This window comes from Girardinichthys multiradiatus, chromosome 9, assembly GCF_021462225.1.
Source record: "Girardinichthys multiradiatus isolate DD_20200921_A chromosome 9, DD_fGirMul_XY1, whole genome shotgun sequence".
Lineage (NCBI taxonomy): Eukaryota > Metazoa > Chordata > Actinopteri > Cyprinodontiformes > Goodeidae > Girardinichthys > Girardinichthys multiradiatus.
This window is the reverse complement of record NC_061802.1, coordinates 43,196,650-43,217,885: the sequence shown is the minus strand read 5'-3', so window position 1 is coordinate 43,217,885 and position 21,236 is coordinate 43,196,650. Positions and strand designations below refer to the sequence as shown.

At 36.4% G+C, this 21,236-nt stretch overlaps 2 protein-coding genes across 3 annotated transcripts; one reads left to right on the top strand and one right to left on the bottom strand.

Annotated features, from left to right (window-relative positions):
• The first annotated feature begins 935 nt into the window (after window positions 1-935).
• On the top strand, window positions 936-15,452 carry LOC124873486 (glomulin-like). 2 transcript variants are annotated; one of them, XM_047374172.1, is made up of 18 exons: window positions 936-1,122; window positions 2,705-2,830; window positions 4,358-4,468; window positions 5,628-5,736; window positions 6,084-6,330; window positions 6,568-6,658; window positions 6,742-6,908; window positions 6,993-7,046; window positions 7,131-7,161; window positions 7,263-7,352; window positions 12,584-12,625; window positions 12,734-12,807; window positions 13,014-13,098; window positions 13,945-14,051; window positions 14,573-14,636; window positions 14,718-14,853; window positions 14,943-15,037; window positions 15,116-15,452. In XM_047374172.1, the coding sequence occupies exons 1-18, from the start codon at window positions 1,081-1,083 to the stop codon at window positions 15,209-15,211; spliced, it is 1,767 nt and encodes a 588-aa protein (XP_047230128.1). In that variant the 5' UTR covers window positions 936-1,080; the 3' UTR covers window positions 15,212-15,452. The 2 variants fall into 2 exon arrangements, with proteins under 2 accessions (XP_047230128.1, XP_047230127.1); XM_047374171.1 differs by having other exon boundaries at window positions 6,084-6,333.
• On the bottom strand, window positions 15,220-20,841 carry LOC124873487 (protein SPO16 homolog). Its single transcript, XM_047374173.1, has 5 exons — window positions 20,466-20,841; window positions 20,216-20,309; window positions 15,875-16,046; window positions 15,654-15,732; window positions 15,220-15,569 (listed from the first exon to the last, which is right to left on the bottom strand). Exons 1-5 carry the CDS (start codon window positions 20,610-20,612, stop codon window positions 15,462-15,464), a joined length of 600 nt encoding a protein of 199 aa, XP_047230129.1. The 5' UTR covers window positions 20,613-20,841; the 3' UTR covers window positions 15,220-15,461.
• Between the last annotated feature and the right edge of the window lie 395 nt (window positions 20,842-21,236).

Sequence of the window (21,236 nt, the reverse complement as noted above, 5' to 3'; positions counted from 1 at the left end):
TTTAGAACCTAACCCTGCTTCTATCCACAACATCTGGATGTCCACAATATCCTCCCAGACCTGTCTGCTGTGTTCTTTGTGATGCTGTTTGTTCTCTAATGTCCCCTGAGGCCTTCACAAAACAGCTGGATATATTCTAGGATTAAGTTACTAATAGATTTTGTCAGTTGACTTAATACATTACCTCAGAAGGCAATTGGCTGTACTGGATTTTATTTACTGGAATCAGAGTTAAAAAGGTTAAATGCAAACGAATATCATAGTTAAAATTTTTAAAAAGAATGTGATTTCTCTCCACTTTAGACTTAAACGTCTGTCAGAAGTTGGCTTTGCATAATTAGACTTTTTCGCTCTTCCCATACCTCCTAAGAAGCACCCTGCTTTTTTCTATTGTTATTTTTTCTTTTCTTTTTCTCCACAGTTACACAAACACTTGCAGTAAGTCCAGTAGAGGTAGCAACATGTCTGGACTGGTTTTTGTCACTGCTCATATGTTTGTTATGATCTTATTTTACATTGATAAGTTTGCATTGAACAGAAACAGACAGTGTTCAATGAAATGAACTGAAATATTCTGAGATATACATTTGCAAGGTTAAAACTATGTTGCAGATCATCTTAAATAAATTAAAATGTGAACTAACTTCTATTTGAGTACGGGGAATATGGAGATCAACATGAAGTGGCACTTCCCCAACTACACAACAGGAAACTACAGAAACCCTTCTGTGAGTACACCTTAGACACCGATTACAAAATAACCACTTTGATTATTTATTTTAAAGTTTAAAAATATTACAGGGACAGTTCCTCCCTTATTCATTTTCCATGACTGAGCGTTAGTCAAAGGTTCCAGACAGCTCCAGGTCTTTCTGCGTCCTGCTTTAATCCTATTAGCTGTGAAGCACAAAGGGAGATAAGAGGTTTATGTTTTGGTCTCTCACAGACTGAATCTTTTTCTCTCCCTTGAGACCCTAGGAAAGCTATATATTTGATCATTTGGATACCACAACTACACCTACTACATCTGCTGTGGACATATAGATAACAGGATTGGCTGTGAGAGCTGAAGAAATACTGATGATGAATGAAGATAAAGTGTATGAGATCATCCAGAGATGGGTAAGTCCACTGTATTCTCCCACTACAACACAACTGAGCTTAGGTAATCATGTTCCTAACTACAATGCAGCGGCTTATGATCCCATTGTGAGAGATGTTTTCAAAATGGTGCCTGCTTTACCAAATTAGATACCAAAAAAAACAAAACTGAAAACTGACATAACAGCTTTGTTTAAACGATCTCTTGACTCCATCCTGTTGACTGGGTATAAGAAATATTAAGGAGTAGTCTGTTCTTCATAAATATACTGAAGGGCTGAGAAAAAGCATTAAAAATATTAGCTTTTTGTCATTCCTACATGTTTCAGATAATGAAACAAATGTTAAGTAGACAAAAATAACCTGTGAAAATACAAATTTCTGTTTTTAATGATGATTTCATTGATTATGGGAAAAAGGTATCCAAACCAACATGATTCTGCGTGGAGCTAAAGTTATACCTAAATCTTATAAGTGGTTGTGCCACCCTTGCAGGCAAAAACTGTCCTGAAGTGTTTGTAATATCTGCCAATGAATCTTCTACGTCGCTGGAGAGGAATTATTTGGGCCCACTCTTCTTTGCAGAGTTGGTTTTAATCCAGCCACAAAGGAGGGTATGGTTCAGAACGAATGGCCTGTTTAAGGTCAGGCTTTGAAATCACACTGACAGTCAAACATGGTGGTAGCAGTGTGATGGTCTGGGGCTGCTTTGCTTCCTTAGGGCCTGGGTGACTTGGCTTAACTGATGAAACCACAAAACTGATTAATTATGCTCTATAGAAGAAAATACTGAGGGAGAATATCTGGCCATCATTCATCTTCTATACCACTTATTCCATAGTGGGTCATGGGGAAGCTGGTGCCTATCTCCAGCAGTCTATGGGCGGGAGTCAGGGTACACTCTGGACAGGTCGCCAGTCCATTGCTGGGCAACACAGAGACACACAGGATAAACAACCATGCACACACTCATTCACACCTAAAGGCAATTAAGAGAGACCAATTAACCTAACAGTCATGTTTCTGGACTGTGGGAGGAAGCCAGAGTCCCCGGTGAGAACCCACACATGCACGGGGAGAACATGCAAACTCTATGTAGAAAGAGTCAAATCCAGGTCCTTGCTGCAAGGCAAAGGTGCTACCAACTGTGCCACTGTGCAGCCCCATCACATAGAAGGGTATGGTTCTGGCCATCATTTCATGGAAAATTATTAGCAGCACAATGATTCAAAGCATTTTCAATTATGAATAGCCCTAAAACAGAGAAAGTTTTAGGTGGACCATTAAAAATTCAGACTTAAATCCAATTGAGATGCTGGCATGACCCTGAACAGACCTTTCATGTTGGAAAACCCCTCCTGTGTGGCTGAAGAAAACAAGGGTGGCATAAGCAGTTGTTAGGTTTAGAGGGTTGTTTGGATGGCCTGCTTCCTGTAAAAAATAAAATCATCATTTAAAAATGGCCCTTTGTTCCTAATCATGTTATCCTTGACATCCAAATTAGTTTGATAATAAAAGAAAAATCAGCACATATCTGTAAGAGGAAAATCCTTCTTCACAGCACTGCATACAATAGTGATAATACTCCACCCTATTTATTCAGCGTGACACTCCAGAAGAAGATCTGAAGCCGGAGGACTACCAGCGGTTCAAGGATATCGGAGCAGCCTGTCTCAGTGGCGGTGACAGCGAACAACTGCTGAAATTTGTTCAGGATGAGAAAAACCAGGTAACTTCACTAATACTGACAGAGGCAGACTGAGGGTCCTGGTACTGTACTAATACACTACAGATATGAAGTGACAGCAGATTGACTGTATTAATCTGTCAAACAGCACTAAAAGCACATCCACTCAGCACTGCACACCATCCTGCTTTGTTCAACATTAAGATGCAGCTGTTACTGTGTGCCTGCTGGTCTTTTGACCTGAAGGTGTGGAGGGAATCAAGCAGATATTCAGTCTGATTTCTCGCTCCACTGCTAACACCCATCAACATGGTGCTCCTCTAAGTGCCCTTGGTCGTCCCATCTCTCCACACTTTATGCAGCTGTGTGTAGCCTACTTTAAGAAATATTTCCTATTATACCAGCCGTTGTAGGCTAACTGTATTGAAGAGCTGAAATGATTGGATGTGCAATGAAAAGTCCCAGGGTTTAACTTGAGATGCAGTATGGGCCAAACCAAGCAGTAGCATCCATATATTCCTCTGAAGCCTCTTGATTTTTTTTTTTCATAGCAGCTGTAGGTTCTGGCATACATACTGTTAGTTATGGTATTTGTGCGCTTTGCAAGAATGAAACAGTTGATCTTACAGATGTCCCATTATTATAAATATGACCTAAAAAAATACATGACCATATCTTACTCATTTTAAGACACTTTTGGGTCAAAGAATCTGAAGATGCTGTTTCTAGCACATGTTGCTTTGACAAATATGAACTCATCCCTCTCCAGTTTGAACAGTTTTTACTCAGGAATGTAAATTATTCTCTCACTTAAAGTGCTGTTGTTCGAGTATCCTCTCACCTAAACCTGCCCGCTCCAAAATATTATGTCGATGTCATCAGCCTGAACATATCTTCCTAACTGCGAAACATGATGGTGGCAGTATTATACTGTGGGGATAATCTTCTTTAGCAAGTCAGAGTTGATGAGAAGATGGATGTAGCTAAATACAGCACAATACAGAAAGCAAAACCTAGGTGAAGCTGCAAAAGACTTGAGATGGAGGAGGAGATTTAGCTTCCAGCAGGACAACCATAAACATAGCGAGGGCTGCAATACGATGGTTCAGATCACAGCATGTTCATATGCCAGAATGAATTTGCTTCCGAAGCTTTTGCAAAACTAGAAAACTGATATTCATGGTAATTTTCTATTTGGTCTTAATGTAAAGAATTATGGTTAAAATGTCAGTCTCTGAATCTGCAAAGCTGGTAGAGACATACAGTACTCCAAAGGACTTTTGCATCTGCAATTGCAGTAAAAGGTGGTCCTACAAATTATTGACTCTGGGGAACTAAAAATAACTTTACCTCACACTTTTTAGATTTTCATTTAAAAAAAAAAAGGAAAACCATGTGATTTTCCTTGATGCAGATATCAGTTCAAGACACAGTTTTATTCTCTGAGAGTCAAACTATACTCATTGAATGTCGTTTGTTAAGCAGGGAATAATCACAATTGTAAACTAAGCTGGAATTTTGTAACAATCCTTATGCTTGCAGGCAATGTGCTTTTTCTCTCACACACAGGGAATTGTGAAGTCTATGGGGTGTGGTCTCCTGGCACCTCTTGTAGATGAAGTAGTAAGGAATGAGAAGAGTCATGACCACTGCCAGGCTGCCATCACACAACTGACCAAGGTATCAGCAAAGCAGCTACAGTCCACATTTCTTAAAATGCCAAGAAGGCTTTAGAAAATGTAAAAAAAAAAAGTGTTGGCTGAACTGATTTTTAAAAGGTTACAACTGCACAGGAAACGGCTTCCAATGTCTCCAAATTGAAAGGTAATAAAATTCTTCGATGTCAGGAAAAAAATCTTACATACCTTAGAAAGATGCATATTTACATTCCAGTTTTATAACCCGTCCACTATATTACGCATCATTTGTAACTGTGACTCGTTTTTGCTTTATAAATCTACAATAGGAATCTCTGTCTGTTCCACCTAATCAGGGTTTTAGATGTAGGGGTTGGTCTCTGATTGTGCCTACCTAAGCTCCATGCCGCTTACCATGTAGAGTAATTCTCATTATGGTAGCTGACAAAAAGTTTTAGTCATCTATTAAAACCCCTGGTTTTAAAACCAAACGTCATAAAAAAGCAGCACTTTGATTTTACTTCCCTAAACATACGTTAAGCCAGAATTCTTTGATGGATATGCAGAAAAAAATGCTTGAATATCCAGTGATGATTTCCAGGTCTGTTTGCTGTCCTTCCATCATTTGCCTTGTAGTCACATCACAGCGCAATAAAACAATAATTTCTTATCCAGAACAAGAAAACGTGGAACGCATGAATGACACCAGCATTTTTCCTCAAAGGAAAAGAAGTTGCTAGAGTAAAAGATGGCTGTTCAAATTTAAAAATAAAACCAAACAAAGTTTTAGACCTAAAGGCTAAGGGAACATCTGGCAACATGTACCTTCTAAGGCGTAAAATTGAAAAGATTAAACATAAGACTTTTCAAGACCCTGCAGAAACCCTATTTGGATCAAGGCTAGTATAACTTCAAATTCATATGCAGCTAACTTATAGGCAGTACAGACACTGGCCTTTGCATCTTTCACTGAAAACATTATGGTATTTTTCTTTCCTTTGGCCTTTACGTAGACCATAGTGTCTGCTTCAACTGAAACACCTGTGCATTTGTCCCCGTCTCAGTGGAGTTGACCAATAAAGACACCAACAAGCATTTCCTATGAACCCGTGTCAGTTAATTACAAACCCAACCAAAAAAAGAAATATTTAGGTTCTGCTGAAATCCAGAAAACTTTAGCTTTCAGACATGCTGTTTTCTAGATATGCAGCCCAAGAAACCTCCTGGGGAGCATCTTTGAATTAACTGAAGCCATAGATCCAGGTGCCATTTCTGACACCACTCTAGCCATTCTTCCTCATTTGCAAAGAGGTATGTACATCTACTCTGTTAGAGTTTCTACACATCATACATTCACCATTAACAGAGCAGCAAAAAACATACTTATAGGTCTGCCTCTAGTATAAAAAGTTCTGCTTAAGTAACAATTAATATGTGCGTGCAGTTTTTGGAAGTATGTACGGTTGAATAACTACAAAATATGCAAATGAAGTATAGCTTCCCGTACAGCACATGACTAATAAGTGAAGATCATTGTTAAAAAAATTTCAATTCAGGTCAATTAATCTAGTATCATCTCTAAAAGATCCAATTAATATGCAATCATAAATAAATTAATAATTAAACTAAATAAATAAAAAGTTTTTTTTTTTTTTTAGTTCTGCTTCAGCTGGATGAGAACCAAGCGGCCTGTGTGGGTTTGGCTCTATCAGCCCTTCAAAAGCAGCTGTCCCGGCTGCCTGTACCGTACACCCAGCAGCAGGAGGAGGCCGATGAGCACGGCCTGTGTCGCTGCTGCATCGCATTGGCTGTATTCACTGAGCCTTTTATTGAGCGGCTGAAGAAGATGGATGAAAAGTGCAAGTCCACCACTGAAGATGACGAGCTGAAGGCTGAGATTCTGAAGTTGTATGCTTCTGTTGGACTGTTTTCTTTTGCACATAACTAAGTAACAAACTGGAAAATTCAATAAGTGACAAATGCATCAGTCAGAGCCTTGTGTAAAGATGATTTTAGATTTTTCAGCAGATATTTGATACATATTTTTTCATTATTATAAGTGAATTTTGACAGTGATGAGACCTTATTACTCTAGTTGACGATACCAAAATGAATGACTTCCTGTTTTTATTTTTCAAATAGCTGCATGAGGAGTTTAAAAGAACCTTTGCTTGAAGCTGAGCTGAATCAAGACAGAAGATCGACTTTGTGGCTCTTTGCAGTGGAGATAATGGTAAAACAACAAAGAATCATTTTAGATATTTATTAAGAGATTTCTTCGTTTTGTGTGCCCAGATTTCTTTATGTGCATTGCAGGTCATTCTGCCTGCAATCAAAGAGTCTCTTTCAGGGCTTCTCTTCTTCAGTTCTCTGAGAAAATTCCCCATTATGGATACCAGTCTGACTAAGGATTCAATCGCATGTTTGGCCTATCTGCTTTTTGTCCAGCTCATAACCATCGACAGCTTTCCAGCAGTGTTCAAGTGAGCGAGGAAGTCAGTGAGCATTTGGTATATAATAGCTGTAATATAAAACATATTCAACTTGCACTCTTCCATCTGTTTTAGTCCTGTATTTGTCCTGCAGTGCAACATGGAACACATCAATCAACTCCTCAGTAGGTATGCTAAATTTAGAGTTACCTATTTTGTGCTTTAAATTGCAAAAAACGCCTAATAGTCTGTTTTTTTCTTTGTTTTTGACAGCAAAAAGGAATCACATTTGCTAAAAGCACTGGTATGACCACTCACCCTAACTGGGAAAGATATCACAGAAATTCAACTAGAAAATAAAGCATTACACTTAAATTAGCTTTTACAATTTCCAATTTGTCCTAGGCACTGTTTGCTAAAAGCCTGGAGAAGGTGGAAGACAACAGCCTTCCAGTAGGTCTACTAGATCTGATGAGCTTTTATAGTGCTCCACAGGTAAGGTAAACTAAAAAAACACTAATCACAAAAATGCAATGGAAACATCAAAAACGTATAACTGCTTTAAAATAGATATACATATGACATGTTGTGCTGGTCAGATGTTTATCTATACTCTTCATCAGCATTATGTCATATCAGTTCTGTGCTTTTCATGATGCATTTCAATTGTTCTTTTTTTTCAAGGTGATATGATTGCTACTACTTATGCAACTTTAGAAATTACTTTATAATCAAATTACTTTATAATCAAATTACTTTATAATCAATTTTGAATGTATTGTGTGTTTTCCTCTAATTCAAACAGATTCAAACTTATACAAACTGGGTAAAAGATATACATACATCCCCACTCAAAATTAAATGCACCTGAGCCAGATGCAAAGAAAGCCCATATTTTATGCAGCCATCTACACATTTCTGCTGGTGGGTTAAAAGACAGGGATTATACTTGTAAGCATATTTCATAAATTTTATAAAGGGTTAAGGTCAAAGGCATTCTAGATGCTTCATATTAACCTATTTTATCCATATCCAATTTTGACCCTGTGTGTGTTAGAGAAAGTCCACAATACATTTAAACTTCAGGACACCAACCATGTTTTTAACCTATTTAAGTTTGTTGCATCTTCCTGGCACCCGGGCAGAAGAATGGTTTAAATGTATCATAAAATGCCCAATAATGTAGCTTTTAATGCTATCTTAGGTTCAATTGACTATGCCCAAAGCACCTACACATTCCTTTCTTCATACTCTTGATCATGTGCTTTCATATGTGTGAACAAATAACAGCATTTGCTCTCTCCTGTCTGACCATTTTTTATTAACAATTCCGTTTAATCTAACTGAGTACATTGCCCCTGAGACCAAATGTCTTTGTAGTAGGTCTTTTTTAGAGAATACTGTAACACCTATTTCATTGTTAATTTTCTCAGTATCATAGAAAAATACAGCAGAGGGCAGCAATCTGATTTCCACCCCCTCACACATTGCTTGTCCTACTGACAGTGTTACAGCTTAAAAGTGCGCAACATTAGAAAATGCCTCATGGAAAAAGAGGACAATCAGTAATCGGAAGCTGGCCTAGTTTAATTCAAAGTTGTGTACTTTAAAGTAGAACTTAAGGAAGTTGGAGAGAAAGTGGCACTCTACAAATTTAGTCCTACATCATCTGGAAAAAAGTCTATTGCTCTATTAAAGAAAAGCCTTCACCAAACTAGAACAGCATAGTTCTCATCATTACTAGAAGAAAACAACAATATGTTATGCTTTGTGGGTGAGGTCCAGGACCAAAGTGCAGAGAGGAACCTGGGAGCATCGTGATGAATGTAGGGATCTGAAGAATAAGACATTATAACAGAGTCCATGAAAGTAACAAAACGGAAGAATCCAGCAGAGGACAAAGTAAACCAAAGAGCTTATATACTGAGGAACAAGTGGAGAATGACAACGCAAGCCAGTGAGTTCTCAGAGAAAGATGAGGAGCAGCTGGGGAAGAAAGAAGGCAGGAACTCCCTGATGGGAGCAGAACTCACACACAAAGAAACAACCAAGCCGAGGAGAAAAGTCTAACAGAGAACTAACAGGAATACATCTAACTGTACAAAGAACACAATAAACTATAAAATTAATAAAAACAAATAAACTAGAAAACTAAACAGAAAGGAGTGAGCAGGTAAGGTTATACCTAGAGAACATAATAAACAACAAAAAAGTGATCCAAACACAAACACAAATGAACCCGAAACCTAATACCCAAGGATCATGACAGAATAATCTTAGGTTTCCTTTTCTGTTGAGTCCTCCATTCGCATAGCTCTTAGCAGTCATAATATAATGGATTTCCTTATAAATAAAATGGATTTTATTAGAAATAACATTTTTGGCATCCTCCTATACATGGTAAATAGGTCTTCAGTAAGTGTGGAAGCCTTAGAAATAACTATAGAACCTGATCTGTTTACATTGTTTTGATCCAGATGAGCTTTCTAAGCTATAAAAAATATAGACCCAATCAAACCAAATTTTTAAAGGAAGTGTTTCCTTTGATTATGGCCTCAATCTAGATATGATTAATCTATCCTTAGCAAACAGATATGCATCAAAGACATTTAAGGTTGCTGTAATTAAACCTTTACTTTCTCTCAATCACGATGACTTAGTAAAGTATAGACCTATAACCAATCTTTCTTTTATCCTAAATCCTTGAGAAAATATTTGCTAATCAGCTGCGTGAACATTTCCACAGTAACGATCAGTTTGAAGAGTTTCAGTCAGGTTTCAGAGCTCATCATAGCACTGAAACAGCATTAGTGAAAGTCACTAATGATATTGTTATGGCATCAGATAATGTGTCTGTACTCATCCTATTAGATCTCAGTGCTGCATTTGATACAGCTGATCGTGGTATTTTCTTGGAAAGGCTTCAACATGCTGTAGGGATCACTAGGCTGGTTTAAATCTTATTTTTCTGAGATTCAAGTTGGTTCCTGTCAATGATAAATTTCCCTAAAGCACCATATCTATCCTGAGTACCACAGGGTTCAGTGCCTCGGATAATTCCTCTCACTATATGTACAGTATATGTTTCCTAAAACTATCAGACAGCATCAGATACATTTTCTTTGTTATGCAGACAATATTCAGCTATATTTATCAGTGAATCCTGATGAATCCGATTGGTCAGGTAGACTGCTTTTAACTTAAAATAAAGCAAGTTGTTATCTTTGGACTAGCAAATAAGAAAAACAAACTACTTAATCAGTCACTTACTCTAGATAGCATTAACTTGGCTTTCAGTAGAATATAAAGAAACTTGGTATCATCTTTGACAAAGACATGTCATTTAAATCTCATATCAAACAGGTTTCTACAACTTCCTTCTTTCACCTCAGCAGTATTGCCAAAGGTAAAAATATTCTAACTCAGAGAGATGGAGAAAAACTAGTCCATGCGTTTGTTACTTCAAGGCTGGACTACTATAATTCTTTATTTCATTAAAAGGCCATCAGCTGCAGAGTTCTCATTTTAAAAAGAGAGATCCTATTTGAGCTAGTTTTCATTGACTCCCTGTTAAATCCAGACAAGAATGAAAAATTCTCCTTCTGTCTTTGAATCGATCTATATAATTAATATAGATTATTAATATATATTCATATAATAATTGTCAAGCACTGCATCTCAACTGATAACTAGCATGATGAAAATTCAATTTGACTTCAATGTAACATAAAAAATAAACTTTTAAACTATTTTATTGTAAGGTTTGACCTAATTGGTTTAATTTAACAAAGGACTGTGTTTTTGTTTTTATAAGGTTTTTATTAATGTATGAATACCATTAAAAATGATGGCCTGCCTTTAGTCATGTTTTGAATAAAACGCAAAAACTAAATGTTAAAAAGTAAGTACACTATATGATTCAACAGATGCAGATTCACCTTAACAGCATTAACTAGATGTTACTGTTTTACTGCATGAACTTAGAAGCCTCTCTTGTTGACAGTGGTGTGTGTAGGTGTGTGTAGGTGTGTGTAGGTGTCTCCTTCTCTTCTCTGTGAAAAATTCTTGAGAGAAATCTCAAAGCGACTGATTACTCTAAAGTTTGGAGCTGAAGATACGAAACAAATTATATAATAAGTTTTGTTTTACACATAATGTATCAGTCAGCTATAAAATATTTGCTCATTCTTTAACCATTGAAAATTAGAATGTATGAGGGCAGAGTCAATTATACTTGCCTTACCAATACAGGAACTGCATCTATACATTCATGTTCACATTGCTCTTAAAATGTTTTTAAAAGATTATTCAGAAATCAAAGAACAGCTCAAATGTATTTAATCTGCCAAGACAGGCCATGGGTGACAGAAACTGGACTTTCCAACATCTTCCCCTGCTGGACTAAATCAGATTTGTTTTTGCATATTTGTGCCGAGAGCAGAAAAGCCTGGAATTATTTCTGAGATACATAATTAAACTTTGTCTCCTGTCTTAATAACAGACAAGGGTAACACGCTAATTTATAGAAATGTGTAATGAGGAGTGTCAGATCTATTTGTGCCTTAGTCGCTAAATTGATAAGCTTCTTTTTACTTTGCCAGGTAACTTCCTGCTTCTGTATTTGGATAGATAGGATGCGGATGGAGTCCAACTCTATCTGTATCGATGATGACTGTGCTGTTTTTCAGAGTCGGAAAACCTGGGTTAACTAGAAGGCTAGATGACCAGTTTGTAGTTCCAATAAACTTCAGTTTTACTGTTAGTTCTGCCAGAACTCTTAAAGAAACCCCATGTATGCGGGGTTTGTCACCATTTAAAAGGGTCTTCATTCCTAAATGCTTGTCGATTGTCCTGAACAGTTTTTTATACTCAGTCAAACTAGTTGTAAAATAAAGGACTTCTGATTGTTAGAGAATAGGATTTATTGCCCATTTCAGGCAAATGAGAGGCAGCTGCTGATGTCTTTCCTCCACTGCATTAAGTTAACACACAGCAGAAGGCTCCACACCAACAACCAGAACGTCAGATTTCAAAAGCTGCTTATAACAGGAAACAATCAGTCCTGAAATAATCAGATTTGCCATGTCTACTGTGCTGTGAAAAAGTATTTATAACTTTGCACTAACGTAGAGACTGAAACATCTGATTGTAAATATAAATATGTCTTAAACTGCATTGTGGTCCAGTGCATATGTGAAATAGTTGCTTTGAATTTCAGTGAGCTTTTGGTTAAATAAAGGCCCATATTGGTCTGGGGAGACTTTGCTTCTTCAGGACCTCGATCACTTGCTGTAATAGATGGAATCATACATTCTGCTCTATACCATAAAATCATGAAGAACCAAGACAACGATCAAGGTCTTTCTCTGGATTGCTAAAAAAGGTTTTGGAGTAGTCAAGTCAAAGTACAGGCTTTAGTCCCATTGAGATTCTGTGGTATAACCTTAAACAAACCCACTGCTTGAACTGGTGCCCAGTTGAAAGCCCTCCAATGTGGCTGAATTAAAATAACTATAGAAAGAAAAGTACTCCTGACCAATGAAAGGACTCAGAAAAAAGGAAAAACAGAAGATGTCTCTAACAAGACAAATCCTGCTGTAGGATTTTGGTTCTGTTTTTAAATAAATGTTGTTGATCTGTAATATTGTTTGCCTTATTTACACCAGGGGTTGAGCTTTCTAGAAAAGAGGTTCAATAATCTAAATCGTCTGTTCTGAAATTCACAGAACCTGCGACAAGTTCTGACTGACTGTCCCATTAAACATTTGGTAAGAATTGAATTATGTGTGATAAAAAAAACAACAAACCTCAGGTCTGTGACAATATGAAAAGCAGTATTTTGGTGATTTTATTTTTATGGTTTGATGTTTCTCCAGAGAGAATCGGGACTGAAGGTATTCCAGCTTTTCATAAACAAATTAGATGCTGAAGGGAAGCACAAGTTCTTCAGGTGAGAATTTAAGTGACAAAAAAAAAAAAAATCTAGATTCTTATGCACATTTTGGATTTATTGATCAATAAATGCATATTTGATTAATACCTATTGAAATGTTCAGACATGATTTTGCACATCTTATTTGAACAGATTGTTATTTTTGGTTTTTAATGGTGTTATTGTAAATAAACACCATTAATTATCAATCCCCTCTTTTGCAGGTGCATGTTGAAAACAAGTCACCATGCAGGTATTGATAGTTACATAGTGAAGAACATCAGGGATCATATTCAGTTGGCCATAAAGGTGAGAATAAGGTAGTCTTTTATAACTTTCTAAAGTTGCTATTATTATAACAACGTAAAAATACAAATAATAGCAGAAAACTTGCTATTTAATAGGACTTTTATTTTACTGCAGACAGTCTGAACCTCAGATGTTCCATAGTTTCAATTGTTCATACTGTATCAACTGCCTGGCAAAAACCACACCGGCTTTAGCCTAGATTACCATAGTCATCATGCTATTGTTTTAACGTGTTTATGTAACAATATTTAATTCAGAGTAAGATAATTAAATATCACACTGATGGTGTAATGATAATAAGTAATTGGGTCAGCGTAGAAAGGAGAAAAACTGAACATACAGTATATTCAGTCGATCAGCTAAATATATAGAATTAAGACATTGCTGAATTCTACAACTAATGGGCTGAAGCAACCCCAGATCTTACCTCTGGCCTCACATGATGGCTGCACTTCACTTCATCCAGCATTCTTCTAATTCTGATGTTACACGGCCTTTCCCATCGTTCTAGAGTCTAATCTATCTAAACATCCCGTGACAAAGGAATATCTGATTTCTGAGAAGCACATATGTTTACACCACATCTTTGTGAGGAGAAATTGCAACAGGCAAAAATGGAAAAGCTTTGTCCACCCCAGATTTTAGGGTGATCATTTGTTCCATATTAATCTAAAATAAGTTTGATAAGACAAAGAAAAGGAAATTGTGGGGCTCATAGTGTGCAATACAATCTTTTTTGTATTTTCAACACGGTCACACTTAGAGATTTCATCTGTTTAAGATCTTCATGACTGATATTACCTTTGATTTGGTAACTGTGTATGAATGTGATGAACTCTTCTGCAGTGTAATGCCAACAAGTGGTTCTTGGGAATGGAGCTTCTGCCACTGCTTGAACTGGTGCTCAGTTTACCACAAGGCGCAGAAACAGATTTGCTTACTAATATGGATAAGTGAGTGATATGTTCCTATCTTGGTCTGTGCCAAACACAATCATCAGTAATTATCATTATAACATTATTAGTGTCTAAACCCATGCAGTCCATTCTGGCCGACAGAAGAATATATTAAAATACTTCACCCACTGAAAACTGTTGACCAAATATTTAAGCATTTAAGGCAAAACTATCCATGCACTGTGGTTAATTTTGGCGTTTGCAATATGTCTGAAAGATAACATATTGGCATTAACAGTGATGTCAGCAGCTGTTAGGACTGGGGTGTTTAACTGAAGCAGAGAAGCAATGTCAGCTATCTGGTCATTTTTCAAAGTGTTCAAGGGGTAGGGAAATATATATATAATATCAGTAAATATTGGTTATTGGTCATAAAATCAACATTATTATCACATATAAATATCGGCCCAAATATTTATATCGGTGCATCCTTAATGGCAATCAAAAGAAAGCTTATATTAAAGTAAATATATATCTACGTTTATGTTACTCTGGATGTTTGGTCTTTGTTTATCTAGAATAATGGAGAGTCTAAATCTTCTGCGCTATCTGCTTATGCGAGACAAAGAACTGAGGAGCAACGTAAGTCAGTCGAATTTAGCAATTTTCTTTTCTGGTCTACCTGGTAAATGCAGAAAGATGCTGACGTTTGTCAACTTTCAGCCAGGCTTATGGGAGGAGCTGAGCCGAATCAAAGATGGATACCTAAAAATGCTGAGAGTGTGTATCGGTATGTCTAGAGCATATTACTCTGCTGAGATGAAAGCACTGAAGGAGGATCAGAAGCTAAAAGCAAAAGGTAGGAATTAGCTGCTAATATGTGAAACAACACATACAGAAACGGCTAGACTTCATATTTTATTTCTATTCATACTGTTTGTCCTGCAGAAGCCAGAGAGCACGCCAGGTCTGCCAGACTGGTAAAAGCCATAACAGTAAAGCCTAACAAAGTTGATCATATGTCTCCAGAGGTCCAGTACCAGGTACAGATTTGTCTTTCTATTTAATGACTATTTAGGAGAAATCACAACCAATATACTGACAGTTTACTTGTGTCTCAGGTGCTGCAGAGTGCATTGGTGACATTTGACTTGATGGAAAGTCTTATAGTCCGAATAGATGAAATCACAGAGGAAAAGCTGGGGAAACTACACTGAGACAGCTCTTTTACGGCACTGGGAAGTTTTTATTTATTTTATTTTACTGGTCTGACTGATAAAAGAAGGCCTGCTGTGGTCCAAAGTTAGCATTTTACCTTAGCTGAAATTAGTTTCACAAGTACAGATGAAAAGAAAGCAGTTTGCATCAGTACTACATATGCTTAATACATGCTTGTATATTTACCAGAGGATGTGTATCAACTTGTGTCATGTTAAATAAAGCAAACTGGATCACCTACTGGTGCGTTTATAAAATGTCTTTTAGCATTTCCCACACAGGACTGGTCTCAATGATGTGAGCCTGAGCCAGAGACATCCGCTCTCGGATTTTGTCAGTATGTGGTTTACTGGTAGCCTGCAGACAATTATGTTGTCTTTATTTCAAATGCCATGATTGAACAACAGCATAAATCGTTTGTTTTCCAGAATAACCAGTTACCTTGGCAACTGTCAGCATTCCTTTTGCTATTTGTGCACCATTTCGTACAGGGAGGATCTTCAGATTGGTCCCAAAAAATCTGAAAATGACAAGGATTCCTTCTTTCTTTAATCACTGGATCTAACATTTCAGAATGGAAATGTAAAGAAAATTACTGTGGGGATTATAAGAAGGGGAAAGTTGATGGTTTTGTATAGAAGGCAGACATTTCTACTACATACCTGTGCTGAATCAGAGTCAAAACCTGCAGTTCTTTTTCCCCATTAAAGGGCGTATAGACAAGTACAAAGCAGTTCCTGTGGACTTGCACAAATGTTTCTATGCGCTCAATAAGTCCTGATTCTTCCAAAGGTTCTGGAAGGTCCTGAGGATCAACCAGCAGAAATGCAGTACCTAGGAGATGTCAAAGGTCAGGATGAGGAACTGTACAAGCCATATAACATACTACCACTCTCACACACATATATTTGATCATTTACATTTCATCTTTTACCTACATACATTTTGACTCTAGATTTTATTTACTTCTCATTATGTAAATATTTTCCCCACACTTGCTTAAAACGAAACTGTGAAACGAAACCATGAACGAACGTGAACGAGAGAAACAGAATGTATTGTGTGTGTGAGAGAAAGTGTAGTGGAAACCCATGTTGGATCATTTAGTGAACTGAATCACACAGGGTCAAATTCATCGCACAGCACCACCCAACTCAACATGCAGAAGTCAAATGAGTCAGAAGCCCTGCAGAAGGCCATTTGTGTTTTAAGAAGTATTTTATCATCCCCTGAAACTATCACAACTTTGTCATCCTGTCTTAAGCAAGAAATGTCACAGCGCAATTTAAGACGAAATGAGTTAACTGTATAAACCTAGCAACAACCCAAACACAAGACCATACAGGAGGGAGGCAGCCTTCTAGACATATAAATAGGAACTTCAACTTTAAACATTTACAGTGACACTTGCTGATATTCAGATATAGATTTTTCAAAAAAAAAAAAATAAAGCCTGCAAAATATGACCAATATTAATCATGATATTGGTCATCCTTTTAAGTAAACTGTCATTCAAGGATGATTTCCATCCTGATTAAAGTTCAGTTTTTAGAAATATCACTCACTGTGTTTTATTCATATTGAAAACGTTTCAGTTTCCCAACTTTGATGCCCCCTTGCAGGTCCAACATTAGGAAGTTTGTGGTGTGGGAGGAGACATGTCCTTTGAGGATGTTGGGTTTTTTGTTCTTTAAGTAAGATTAATATTTCTTTTAAAAGGTGCATAATAGAACCACAGTATATTCATGCAAAAAAAAAAAACGTTATCTATAATTATTTCTTTTTTTTTAAATAAAATTGGGTATACATTTTCAAATATGAATAATAAATACCCATGTAGTTCTATTTTACAAGTGTTTCATGAATTAATGACATTTTAGTGCTGTATGTAATACAGGAACAAAATAAAGAAAGAAAAATGCAACATTTATATTAGTAACCCTTTCCAAACTGATAGACGTAAATGACCTTGTTTCTCATCTATTCTAGATTTTATTTAGATCGCGGCATGATGTGTTGCTTTTTTAGATCTTTTAGTTTACTTCATGTCACACAAGTTTGATTTAAGTGAGTTCTTGACCTTTACAGGTCAGGCAGTAATCACACCTGCTTGTGGCTACTGGACTAGAAATGAGGTTAATTACAGTTGATTTATGATTTAACAAAGAGGATTATACGTTTTTTACGTGCGGCCAGGCTGGGTAGCTTTTCAACCGTCTAATAAATAAGAGCATCTTTTGAAAACTACATTTTGTATTTACCTTGGTTATCTTTGTCCTATGTTAAAATTTGTTTAATCTAAACATTTATGTAAGAAGAAAAAAACGAATTAAAACAAAAAAATCTGTAAGCATGTACAGTACGTAGATTTTCCCAGCAATGTAATTTGTCAAGTCTGTGCTGAAGTTGTTCACATGGTTAACATGTATGTCACCGATAGCTTCATTAAATAAATAACAGTTCAGTAATTCTAACTGTGGTTCATCTAACTAATTATTTAATGACATTACTTATGAATTTGTTTGTTTAAGATGCAATGCATAATGGTCTGTCCCAGCAAAGGAGATTCTGAAAGAGCTTGCAACAAACAATAACCTAATCAAAAGACCAAACCACAGTGCTGGGTGGAGCAATTAGAGGTTTCAAGCATGGGACATACGATCCACGTCCCACCATCTATGTGAAGGTCTCTGATGACATGAGAGTACCTGAAGAAGCTGTGGACTTGTGATGTACTGAAATGTAGCCACATGTATTTGAAGAGAGCAGGATAAGAAATGATTGTTGAGTTGAGCTGTTAAGCTTTTAGACTATTTACTGATTTCACTTCAAACCACCACAAAGCCAAGGTGGAGTATGTTACCACTGATGCCTGCAGATAAATATACCAAGGAAAGCATTTTGCTGCCATCTAGTGATTAGTTATGTCAAACTGCATATTCCTAATGTGTCTCATTTTCATACTAAATACCAAAACTCATATATATTTGGTGTGCTATATTTAAATGACCAAACATCATTTTAAAAAATCTGATTCTAAATTAATTTAGATAGTAAGGGGTTAAAATGTAGACTTTTAAGTGACCGACTTCTGTTTTCCAGACGTTCAATTATGCACTTTGACCATGCCATCAACCTGTGATCATCATCATGAGAACTGTTGTCAAGTGGCTGAAATGAATACCTTTCAGGTCAAGACGTACACCGGATGTAATTACTTTGAAATACAGTTTTGGGGATATTTTATTGGACAATAAAGTCTTGAATTTACATTGTCTACATATTTTTTTCCTTTGATGATTCATGTGAACAGAATTCACGTGTGAGGAGAGCATGTATATGAGAGGTAACCGTGTGTGTAAGAGCCAAAATACATGTATGTGTGAAAAAAAGCGTGTATATTTCAGAGGAGAATATGGGTTCAGACGAGGCTCGTTTGTCAGATTAAAATAACGGCGGGTATTAAACAACCAAGCCTATGTTTCTGTATTAAAAATGTATTTTTTATTGGTCTGATGTAATATTGTAATCTTAAATGTCAAGTTTTTAACAGCTGAAAGCAGAAAATCATCAGAATTAACAGAAATAAAGGCTTGAGAACATCAGACTGTGTGGAATTGATCAATATAATGTGTTTCACTTGGTGAATAGTTACTGAAATAAATTAACTTTCTGATAATATTCTAATTTATTGAATATGACTGTATGTATTTGAGGGTGGCATAATAAGTTATGGTTTAGACGGTCCCCCGGAGTTAGTACAGTTTACACATTTTACGCTTACATTTAAGCCTAGCAAAACTTTATCTACATCAAGCATATTTTGACTCCAACATATTGCTTAGCTCATAATTATTCATACCCCTGACAAATTTAGAATTATTATTATAATTATTCATTTTCTACCGCTTAATCCATCTAATTATTCTCATTTAGACAACATGTTTGTTACTGAATGAGAACAGTATCTCTGAAACCATAATAAAACCATGTATAAGAAAATCATATTTTGAAAAAATAAATTACATTTAACGTTAAATAACTTTGAAGAGTACATCGCACACAGTTTAAACAGTATCTTGCAAAAATGTTTATACCCCAAAGAACTTTTTCAATTTTTGTCCTGTTAAAACTACAGAGCTCAATGTGCCTTATTGGGATTTAACGACATAGACCTAGACATAGTTCTGGCTGTATGTTTAGTGTCATTGTCCTGCTGGAAGGGCCACTTCAGTCTCAAGTGTTTTGGAGCTTCTATCAGGTTTTGTTCCAGGATGGTCCTGTTTAGCTCCATCCATCAACTCTGATTAGCTTCTCTGTCCCTGCTTAAGTAACACATCCACACACAAAGCGACAACTCTGGCCAGATGTACACATTTTATTTTAAATTAATGATTTTAACTTTTACTGTTTATGAATCCAGCGCAACTGAAGGAATAATAGAAGGAATTAATCAACCTTAACCTAAATCACCAGTAATTATCAGTTGAAACAAAAATATTATATATTAGTTTTTAAATGGTGTAAAGGAGTGATGCCATCTGCTGGAATGAAGGTATAGTGCAGTTTTCTTCATAACTTCCCCATAGGCTAATTTAAATAAATGGTCCTTGGTAATGGAAATAGCAAGTACGAGATTCCCTGGGATTTCTATTATCTGGGTAAAACAAATCCTGGGGCTTTCGGTGGAAAATGGGCTACTGATACCCTTAGAGAACAGCTGTCTTTAAACATGGGATTGAAATGGACACAGGCGGACTCAGTTTACTAACTTTTAGGCGGCAATTTAGGCGGCAATTGGCTGGACTGGATTATATGGGCGAGTATTAAGAGTAAAGAGGGCTTAATACCATTATTCATATAAAAAAAATACAAGAGACTGTTTCTGAGACGTGAAAGTTTCATTTAAGTAATTTATGAAAGCGCAATTTTTTTATTTTTTTTTTCCCAAAACGACACAATAAAACGGTTAACATTGGGTTTAAAAGGAAAATAAGACGTACCTGAAAGAGGGAAAATGAAGGATCCGGCTTCAACGCTGTCAGAAAACCGTATTCTGTGCTGCTGTGCGCCGAGCGCCCTGCAGGTGTCGTGGTTCTGTCGAAACATATTGCAAGAAATATTTGAGACACGTTGCCCATGAGAGCCGAAATTTCAGTTAGCTTAGTTTAGCTATACAGCCCGAAAACTTTTGATATTTTTTCTCTCTCAGAAAAGTAAAAAAAAATCAATCTGTTTAACTGTTTTCACTACCTGGAGGGAGGAACTAATTATAATTGTCGTTTTCCACTGAGCAGTTGTTTTACTGGGTGTAGCCATTTCTGATAAAGCTGGATTAATGACGCAGTTCGGAAAAATACGCCGACCAAAACTCCTCTGTATGGCAAGTCGTTGGAACATTTAATCCAGAACCACATCTATCCATAACCTCTACTTTAGGTGGTATGGCAAAAATGTTTGTTGTAAAAATATTCCCACTAGTAAAATTCTAAATTGAACATATGAAAAAGTATATTCGTAGCGGTAGATATTGTGTTAAAAAGAATTTAAAATTACAATTGTACTGGTAAAAAAAATTCTGATGGTTAATATTTTAGATAAAAAAAACCTGCTGCTAACAGACCGATTAAAAATAGGCCGCCTGCTTAGTAATTTTAACACATAACCGCTAGATGCCGCTATGGTGTTGTGTAAAAACGTAACCTCTTGATGTTTTCCTAACTTTTCAACTTTATTGAATTCAGTTGAAGTTTGATAAAAGTTTACAACTGCTATTACATAGCTTGATGAGCTAACCCGTTATGTTGATTTTAAAAGCTAATTATCAGGTTAGATAACCTCAGGTGAAATGTATCTATGTACCATTGGGTCACATGATAGTGATCTATATTCTGGGGTTTTCTCTTAATGAAATTTGTCTGCTTTCTCTTGAAAAGCCTAAAGGTAAAATTTATAGCTGACACAAAAAAAGAAATAAACCTGACCTAAAATCTGAGTGCATCTGTCCCTTTCAAATAGATGCTG